The 10,989-nt window shown below is 34.4% G+C and overlaps 1 protein-coding gene across 1 annotated transcript; it reads left to right on the forward strand.

Moving 5' to 3' along the window:
- Positions 1-380: 380 nt before the first annotated feature.
- On the forward strand, positions 381-4,006 carry LOC141705129 (histidine kinase CKI1-like; the record flags this gene model as incomplete). Its single annotated transcript, XM_074508206.1, is given in 7 exon segments — positions 381-435; positions 438-499; positions 1,338-1,395; positions 1,514-1,714; positions 1,791-2,362; positions 2,471-3,613; positions 3,797-4,006. Coding segments are annotated over 7 exon segments (2,301 nt in total), but the record flags the coding sequence as incomplete, so codon positions are not given.
- Positions 4,007-10,989: the final 6,983 nt, after the last annotated feature.

The following is a 10,989-nucleotide window of genomic DNA, read 5'->3' on the forward strand; positions in this document are numbered from 1 at the left end:
TTTTGGTTTTTTGTTGTAGATTTGGTTCATTCTTCATGCAATATTTGACGTTGTAGGTTTTAATATGTTTAACATGAAATCTATAATTGTTTCTATTATATACGCCGTGTTCACTACGTGAACTTTCATATTATTATATTTTCCAAATACAGTATTCCCCCATTCGCACTACCGCACCCGTATTCTTACTTCATACCTTGTTAGGCTTGCTGTTGATTAATTAATTGACCTTTATAAATGTTGTAATTTATACTATGTTACTCAGGTATTGTATAGATGTCAAAAAAATTAATTTTTTTATTTGTTTTGAGGTAGGAATTTATAAAGGAATGTAAGATATAATGGGATAACTATTTGGCATTTGTCATTCATACTTGTAGGTGGCTCCTCTGTTATTTCAAGCATTCTCAACGATTCCATATGTGTCTCAAGTATCATCATTGGAAAAGATGGTTTGTTATTTTCATATTACAATGGAGCCAATCAGCAACCTGTTGCAGTTAGACAAACACCGCTCATTATTTCCGGTGGAACAAGGAATGGCTTTAAAAATTATACCTCACTTGCTATTCTCACCTGCCTTGAATCGCGAAAACGGATTGGTGAGAAATTATTTGGAATTGTTACGTTGGCAATCCTGTAGACGCTGCTTGTTCCATCAATCCCTAGTATGCCCTGGATAGTGCAAATGGAAATTCTATCATAGGACATGCGGGATGATTAGGCACAAAGAATATTTGTTCTTTAACAACCGCTCTTATTGGATGGGAAGGAGCAGTATCTATGGGGTTGGTGAAAACAAGGGGATAGTGCGAATCCTGAAGTGGGAAACATCAGAATGATGGGAGCTTGTTTTTGGCTACGAAGGATGGGCCAGTAACTTAACAAAGCAAACATTCAGAACACTGAATTGTTATTGACAGTAACAATTCTGTTGCATTTGTGTGTCAAATCAAAGCGGTGATAATTAGAGGGCCATATTGTTGGCCAATCTTACATGCCAAGAAAACGATGGCACACTACAACCTAAGACTATCACCGCTTCTGGAACAAAGTATGATGCATATTGTTCTCAAGTTGAAATCCTTGGGGTAGATACGGTATGTATATCTTCTTTACTTGTTATTTTTCAATATTAAGATAATTATTTGCTAATTTTAATAGAATTTTGAAATGATTTAATCAAGATTAATTACATTGATGTAAACCATTTTACTTGAACTGGTTTCTAACATTGCAAGTGAACATAAACTAACCACATCATTCACATTTACATATTTCTTGTAATATATAGTCATGTAAAAGATCTCAACTTTTACTTATCATTTTATTTGCAGGTTTTCTTATTGGCTATGCCACTTGAGGGACCAGAGAGATCCCTGCACAAACACTTCAGTATATCGTACCAGTATCTTTTTGCGACGATCGGCCTAATATTCGTTCTAACTGTTCTTTTTGTTGTCATAGTTGTTGTAGCATTAAAAAGAGTGATACAGTTGGGTGTTGCATTAAGGAAAACAAAAGGATGCAACAGCTCAAGTAGAAAGGAAATGTATCCAGAAGAGTACAAACTACGCAAGTGCAAGCCATGATGTCCGTGGCTCTCTAGCAGGGATTGCCGGTCTAATAGAAATAGCCCTGATTCAAGTTGATCGTGGATCTGATTTGGAGGCAAATATAATGCGCATGAAAACTTGTTCCGACGATCTTTTAGGTATAATAAGACATGTAATTTTATTTACCAAAATTGTAATATATTAGTACGTGAATAATGTTTCTTTGTTTTGTAGCTATTCTGAACAACATACTGGACAGAAGTAAGCTAGAAGCCGGAAAAGTCCCCCTTGACGAAGAAGAATTTGAAGTGTCGAAGTTAATTGAGGATGTCACTGACTTGTTTCATGCTGTTGGGATCAAGAAAGGCGTTGATGTTGTGTTGGATCTCAGTGATGGTTCTGTCAACAAGTTTGATCACGTTAAAGGTGATCGTAAAAAGCTGAGACAGGTACTATCAAATTTACTAAGTAATGCTGTAAAATTTACCTCGGAAGGGTATGTTTCGGTAAGAGCATATGCTAGAAAACCAAGAAGTTCTAGTTCAAGACTCAATTCAACTAGGAAAGGTCCCTGGTCATGGTTATTATGGATTCTAGGGATTGAAGCCTGTACCGATTATGGAACAACTGTGAACAGTTTTCAAAAGAATGAAAATTGCGTGGAGTTTATCTTTGAGGTCGATGATACAGGAGTCGGCATTCCCAAAGATAAACAAGAAACTGTTTTTGATAATTACGCCCAAATCAAGGAGACATCAGCTGGAAAAGAGGGCACGGGCCTCGGACTTGGTATCGTTCAATCTTTGGTACGTATAACTCGCTTATAATGCAAATTTATACGCTATTAGTGGTCCTACCATATGCAAAGAATGCTTGTGCATTACTGAAAATTTTAATCTGTTATTTTTTATCAGGTACGCTTAATGGGCGGGGATATAGAGATTGTTGATAAAGATGCGTGCAAAAGAGGGACTTGCTTCAAGTTCAACACGTATTTTTCTGTATGTGAAACAGACCAGAGGATTAGCAGTGGAAGAGATCAATCTGACGATATTGAAAGTGTCGGTGGTCGCATGTCATCTGGTGAATCCTATTCAGCTCGAAGTCTGAACTTAATTATCAGCCCAAACACTGAAGGATCCCAAGTTGTGATCTTCATTAAAAATGAAGAAAGGCGGAAAGTTTGTAAGAAATTCTACGAAAGACAAGGACTCAAAGTGTTGGTCACGAGGAACATTGAAGAACTTTCGACTACTTTAAAGAAAATCAGGAACAAGGGAGTTCTTTCTTCAAGCCGTTCTTCCAAGAGGTCTGATGCACTTCTTCAAGCTATAACTGTACCTCGCAATTCAAGTACAAGATCCAAAGAAGTGCCGTTGAGTTCTCTAGATGGAACTGATCAGGAGATTCCCCCCACGCATAGAAGGTCAACCACGAGAGGAAGTGTTGTTCCAAGCTTTATACTGATTGTGATTGATACGGATGGTGCACCATTCCGTGAGCTTAGCAGAGTTGTAGCAGAATTCAGGAAAAACATTGCTACAGGTTTTAACAGTGTCGTCTGGCTAGATAGACCTGGATCTAATAATATTCAGCTACAAGGCCTCAGTGAAGACAAACTTCCTGCAAGCGATATCATCATCTCCCAGCCTTTCCACGGATCACGTCTGTATCAAGTACTAAAGCTTCTTCCCGAGTTTGGGGGAGAGATGCCAGAGGCCACCCCAGCATCGATACATAGCGAGACACTAACCATCAGCTCGGAAACAACTACTGCCGTCAATGAAGCTAGTACTTCTGTATCTCAGACAAGGCCAGTTGCATCATCTTCTTTAGAAATTAAAGAAGCTGATAAACCATTGAGTGGGAAGAAAGTGCTGCTTGTAGAGGATGAGCCACTGCTTCAAAAAATTGCTACTACCATTCTTTCTATGCTTGGGGCAATTACTGAAGTATGCGCTAATGGGCAAGAGGCTGTGCTGACTGTCTGCGAAGCCCTTAATGGTCAAAGGGCATCTCATGTTTTGCCTTACGATTGCATTTTCATGGACTGCGAGGTACTTATTTGATGTCTTATTTATTATATCTTGTGGCTAATTATCGAATATTTAAAAAAACATTATGAAATTGCAGAATGTTGTTCTTAAGCAACATTACACATGACACACGCACATTTTCATCACACGTGCACAAAAACGATATGAACATACGTATTAACAATGATGTTAAATATTAATCAGATGCCAGTCATGAATGGAATCGAAGCAACCAGGCGCATCAGAGAAGAAGAGGCTAAATTCAAAGTGCACATACCCATTTTTGCTGTGAGTGCACACACAGATGGTGAAGAGATACGGCTAATGAAAGATGCGGGAGTGGATTACAACTTGTCCAAACCCTTGAATGTCGCAAGGATTGAAGAAGTTACCAAACTTTTTCTCGACAACTAAGAAAGTTATAGGGTAAGAACTTCATTCATGTATCTCCAGTGACTAAATATGTACCTGTAGTCATGTATGATTGATGAGGCTTTGTTGTACAGAGGATTCATTTACTTTTAAACATTACATGGGTTTTATATTTCTTAAGTTGAATTTAATCGACTTAATTTCAGTTTTTCAATGTATTCATCTCACATCATGTGTAAAAGATAAATTAGTTTATATTCTGTCCATGCTCAAAATCAATTTATGTATTCTGGTCTTTGAGCCAGACCCTTATTTATGATGAAGTTAAGTAATTAATCAGACTACTTAACATTAGATTGTTACCTTATGCATTGCCCTGCTATAAAAATTAAAGCAGCCTTATAGAGACAATGACAACCTGTAACTTGTAAGTTCCCTGTCATGCTATAACGAGTTTTTACCTGCAGAAGCTTGTAACATACATGCATGGAATCTAATTACACATGATTGTAGAAGACGTATGTGGAAGCTTTACAACTTTTAGATTATTCCTTTCAGAAGCTTCTTATGCTTAGTACCAGTGTGCTAAAGTCAATTATGTGGTTATAAACTTTCAGAATGTTCAGACGTAGTTCAAGTTTTCGTAGCTTAATTATTATCATAATTGTACTTATCTGAAAATTGATTAGGCATAAACTTCTGCTATAACCTTGTTATGTGAAGTTGAGACATATAATTTAAGTAATGTCAAAAAGTTTTTTGCCTGTCTTCCTGCCAACAGTGGAGGCCTTGGCAGGCTTTAGCTAGCATACGACCACTGCAAGAAAACAAGATTAAATACAACTGATTTAAATACGGACTAAGCAGGACGCTACTTCCTCCTACTGTATTATCATTAATATTGTTTTTGAAATAAAAAAGAGATTTCATTTGTAAAAGAACAAATGGGTAGCAATTCACCCATTTGCTTGACTTCCGGTATTTCTTTATATTCGGTAGAAAAACATTCTCACGATCGATAATTTGTAAGTCTGAGTATTACTCTGATAGGCTTGGTGGTTAGTTTTAATACTGATGCTTCTGGTTCGGATCACGATCTGTGTTCATCAAACGCCACTGAAAGTGAAAGTGAAAGCAAAAGCGATGACAGCAACAGCCAACAGGAAGGGGAGATGTTCAGAAAGAAACTATATATATGGGATTCCTTGTACAAACTCATTGATATCACCATGTTTACAAAATATCTCATTTTATTGCAAAGTTTCGAGCACTGTGTTTAGTTTAGATCATTAACAAACGATATCGGTGACATCCGTGATATGTAAAATGAGATATTTTGTAAACACAGTGCTCGGAGCTGGTCTTGAAAAAATCCTTGTAACGTTAATGTCATCTTCTTTTTTTCTTTCAAATCCCTCCTCTTTTCTTATATAGTTGTTCAAATAAGGATTTTGTAATTTTTTCAGAATCTCCGAAAGAAAAGAAAAAACCATAAAATATTTCAATGATAAGAATCTAAATTTTTTTATTGAAATATAATTAACTTGTCGAGAAAAGAAAGTCATTAATTCATTAATTGAAATGCGATATGATATTTAATAAGCTATCATTCTCTTTTTTTCTCTTACTTAAAACTAGGGTTGTTCTCGAACAAGCTCGAGTTCGGCTCGGTAACAGCTCGTTTGGCCTTTTAGAGACAATGACAGCCTGTAACTTGTAAGTTTCCTGTCGTGCTATAAGAAGTTTTTACCTGCAGAAGCTTGTAACATACATGCATGGAATCTAATTACACATGATTGTAGAAGACGTATGTGGAAGCTTTACAACTTTTAGATTATTCCTTTCAGAAGCTTCTTATGCTTAGTACCAGTGTGCTAAAGTCAATTATGTGGTAAAATAAGCATAAACTTATGCTATAACCTTGTTATGTGAAGTTGAGACATATAATTTAAGTAATGTCAAAAAGTTTTTTGCCTGTCTTCCTGCCAACAGTGGAGGCCTTGGCAGGCTTTAGCTAGCATACGACGGACTAAGCAGGACGCTACTTCCTCCTCCTGTATTATCATTAATATTGTTTTTGAAATAAAAATGAGATTTCATTTGTAAAAGAACAAATGGGTAGCAATTCACCCATTTGCTTGACTTCCAGTATTTCTTTATATTCGGTAGAAAAACATTCTCATTTTTCTCCTCCGCACACCCTATCTGGTACACATAATATCTAATCACCCCTATACTTACTTTAATACTCTTTTGGCCTGAATGAGCACAGGCTTTGCCTCCAGAAAGAGTGCCTCAGCGTTATTTTGATGAAGGACTCATCAATTCTCCTCAGAAATCCCGAGATCAGCAGATTTTTAATCAACTTTTTCACCTTACATGGGCTTGGTGGCATCACCGCTTTTTTAGAATACTTGAATCTGAATCTGAATCTGATCAGCAGATTTTGATCCAGATGCATCTAATTCCGATCTGAATCTGTGTTGATCAAACGCCACTGAAAGTGATAGTGAAAGCAATGACTGCAACAGCCAGCCTGAAGGGAAGTTAAGAAAGAAACTACATATATCTCCTGAAATTGGAATGAACTATCAGCATTGACTTTTTACTCTGATTATTATCGGATTCCTTGCAAATGAAACGATTGGTTATTAATTTAGCAAAAGATCGATAATTTGTAAGTCTGAGTATACTCTGATAGGCCTGGTTAGTTTTAATACTGATGCTTCTAGTTCTGATCACGATCTTAAGTTCCTACATTGCTTTGTCAAGTGGGCTTGAAAAATGTTGGAAACGTGTATGGACTTACAGTAAAACACAGACTATTCACTCAATAAGAACAAAGCTACAACTTTTATTTTTGATACAGCAGGATTACTGCCTTTGTTTTATCTATTTTCACTAAAGAGAGAACTTCTGCTTTTAATTTACTTCTGCAATATATATATATATATATATGCAATCTATTTTTACACATATTTCTGCCACCTGTATATATTAGATATATTTGCTAACTTAGCCTATAGGTATTAGAGGCACTGATGCACATATATATTAGACCCGCCTGGTTTTGTTGAGCTGCAGCTTTGATTTCCTTTAGCCCACCTTAATTCATGGATTCAACGCATGACCAGCTGCTTTCCTTATTTTCAAGATGATATTATCAAACTTCTCGCTGCCTCCTTGTTTTGTTTCATACTAGCCGTGCCAAGCACGGGTCCTAAATTAAAAATAATAGTATCACAATATTATTTGCATAAAATTGAAACTCATAATATAATATATAAAATGCTGTTAAAATATGTAGTTAAAAAAATTGAAGTTAAGTGTAACTCTAAAATTTCACCGTATAGTTCTAGTTATGTATGCACCTAATTATTTACTTATATAAATCTGACATGTTAACTTACTAATACGATTATTTCAAAGTAAATAGACGCTTGAATGTTGCGCAAAAAATAAAATTGAAGGGAAATAAATATAAGGAGAGTAGAAGTTAATATTTGTCGGTTGAGATTTTATTACATAAAATTTTAAAAATAGTTGAATAATTTTTTAGTGAGTACCAAGATTTAAGACCTAAACATAGTTTTCTTATTAGTATAGATAGTTGATAACCAGTGCGAAATACGGGCCCGAGGTTAAAAATATCGAATTAATATTTGTAGAGAATTATTTATAATCCGTACGAAACACGAATTAAAATTAATATATTAATATCAATATTAAATTGGTACTTGCAAAAAATAGATACGTGGTTAAAAAGAATCGAATTAGTTATGAAATTTTCCACTATAATTCTAGTTTTGCATTATTTTACTTGATATAGAAATCTAACATATTAGTTTTATTTTTGTGAAACGAATTGTATCTCTATCTTATGAACCAAATATATGTTCTTTAAATAATTTAATATTATTAATATAATTTGATAATTATCTTATAATTAGCCTTTTCAAAATAGTTTATTTAATATTACTTAATTATCGATAAAATTTAATTTACAAATTAAAATTAAATAGATGTTATTAAACTTAATTTAATATTACGTAATATGATCTAAATACAGCCCATAAATTTGTTACAGTTAAAATATGTTTTTTAATTTAAAGTAAATAAACGTTGTGATGGACAGTAACAAATACAATCGTTAAATCAATAATTTTCAGTTTAAAAGTTAATAAATGTTACGAAAGTCATTTGTTATTACTTAATTATTTTTAAAATAATACTATAAAAAATAAAGTTTACAGAGAATAGAAGTCAATTCGTGTTAATAGTTTACTTTGGGGTGAAAAACCTAAATAATCATTTTTAAATAACAATAGCCCAAAATACCCACCAGAATTTTAAGCTGTCCAAAATACCCACTAAATACTGCATTTTTAGTGGAGTATAGGATGATACTCCTTTGTCAGTGGAGTATCAACCCATATACTCCTTTGTCAATGGGATAACATGTGAGATACTACTTTGTCAGTGGAGAATCATCTAAAATTTTAAAATTTTATTATTATTTTTTTAAAATATTTTTAAAAAATAAAAATAAAAGTGATACTCCACTGGGAAAGGAGTATCAGGACTGATACTCCACTGACACAAGAGTATCTAACATCATACTCTGCTAACAAAGGAGTATCACCCTGATACTCCATTGAAAATGGCGTATCATCCTGATACTCCAGTATCGAGTATCTGGTGGGTATTTTGGGCACATTTTTTCAGAATGGGTATTTTGGGCAAAAGCACATCTAAAAAGAGGTATTTTGGTCATTTTTTCTTTACTTTGTAGTTAGTAGTTTTTCAAAATAAAAGTAAATATATGTTATTTTACTTAATTTAACGTAGCTTAATAAATTTTTAATATAATTTATCAATAAATAAAGTTTACAAAGAATATAAGTCAATTCGTGTCAGTAGTTTACTTAGTAGTTTGTAGTTTTTCTAAAATTGAAAATAAATATAAGTTATTTTACTTAATTTAACGTAACTTAATAAATTTTTAATATAATTTCCAAATTGTTTAAAAAATATTTTTATTTTATAAAGTAAATAGACAATTGGATGAACAGTAACTAAAAAGAAAATAAAATTGACAAAGAATAGAAGTCGATTTGCGTTAAAAACAAAGTTTATTGAGAATAGAAGTCAACTTATGTCAGGTAAGTACAAAAATTTGGTACTTTGGTACTTTGGTACTTTTAGCAACAATATTATACATGGTTTCGCTTAATAGTAAAGAGTATAGATGGTTGTCTACCTTTATTTACTGTAACATATTTATACATCATGTCAACACTCAACCTTATCTATTGATCATGCGTGCATGAAGATAAGTAGCCCACCATATTTCCAGGATATGTGTTCATGTATACACAAGCTGTTATTATTTATGATAGACTCTCGAGAGTTTGGAAAATCCAACATTCCCCTTTAAACTCGACTTTGCATTCCGAGCTTCTCTTTCATTTTATGGAACACGTCCGGCTTCAACAGTTTTGTAAATATATCCGCTAAATTTTTTTTTGTGTTGTAGTACATTAACTCCACGATTTTATCATTCACTTGTTCGCGAAGAAAATGATATTTAATATTGATGTGTTTACTGCGACTGGATTTTTTGTGAGAGAAATAGCGGATTTATTATCCACATAAATTTGAACCGGACCTTCCTCTACGAGATTTAACTCGCCCAATATATAAACTAGCCACATAGCCTGACATGTGCACACTGCTGCTGCGATGTATTCTGCCTCACATGTTGAGAGATCAACTGTTTGTTGCTTCTTTGAAGACCATGAAAATATCCCTGAACCGTTATGAAAAGCATATCCCGAAGTATTTTTCCCGTCATCCAAGTCACCACCATAATCACTATCTGAATAGCCAACTAATTTTGGATTTTGAGAATGCGTGTAAAACAGACCATGATCAAGTGTACCTTTTATGTACCTCAAGATTCTTTCAGCTGCATGAAGTGATCTTACTTCAGTTTCTTCATGTACCTACTAACCAATCCAACTGCATACATAATATCTGGACGAGTAAAAATTAGGTACCTCAGGCTTTCAACCAAACTTTTGAACACCGTCGAATTTACTGACTCTCTCGTTGAATTAACTCTGAGCATTATGCTCGGTTCTGCTGGCGTGTTTACTGGCTTGCATTCCTCCATTCTAAACTTCTTTAAAATCTGCTTCGCATATTTTTTCTGTGACAAAAAAATCCCGTCTTTGCTTTGATTCACCTTGACTCCAAGAAAGTACGACATTTGACCAATATCTGTCATCTCAAATTCATTAGTCATAATCTTCTTAAAATCGTTGAACATATCAGGGCTATTTTCCCCTGAATTTCTCTTCGTATAGAGGGCACGCTCGTATGGACTCTTCTCGAAATTGTTTTTCTGAAAATATTCATCAACCCTTGTATTCCATGCTCGCGGAGCTTGTTTCAAACCATATAGTGCCTTTTTTAGCCAATAGACTTTATTTTCCTTGCCTTTCCAAACATATCCAGATGGCTGCTCAATGTAGACTTCTCCTTCGAGATAGCCATTCAAGAATGTTGACTTGACGTCCATCTGAAAAATCTTTCATTGGTTCTGAGCTGCAATTGTTGTAAGAAGTCGTATGGTATCAACTCTTGCAACTGGAGCGAATACCTCATCATAGTCAATCTTGTATCTCTGTTTGTAGCCTTTAGCTACTAGCCTCGCCTTGTATTTTTCAACTTCTCCATCTTGATTGGTCTTTGTCTTGTAGACCCATTTGACGCCAATTGTTTTATATCCTTCAGGAAGATCTGTTAGCTCCCAAGTATCATTCTTCTCGATTGCGCCAATTTCTTCGTCCATGACTTTATTCCATTTACTTTCTTTAGAAGCTTCTTCAAATGTAACTGGATCACATTCAGCCATTAAATAAAATAGAGAATAATCAAAGGATGTTTGTACCAGTCTGGTTTCTTCATAGATATTATGCAGACTCTGCATTTTTCTTAGTGCTCCCTCTGAACTGCTGCTT

Source organism: Apium graveolens, unplaced genomic scaffold (genome assembly GCF_009905375.1).
Source record: "Apium graveolens cultivar Ventura unplaced genomic scaffold, ASM990537v1 ctg8579, whole genome shotgun sequence".
NCBI classification, from domain to species: Eukaryota; Viridiplantae; Streptophyta; class Magnoliopsida; order Apiales; family Apiaceae; genus Apium; species Apium graveolens.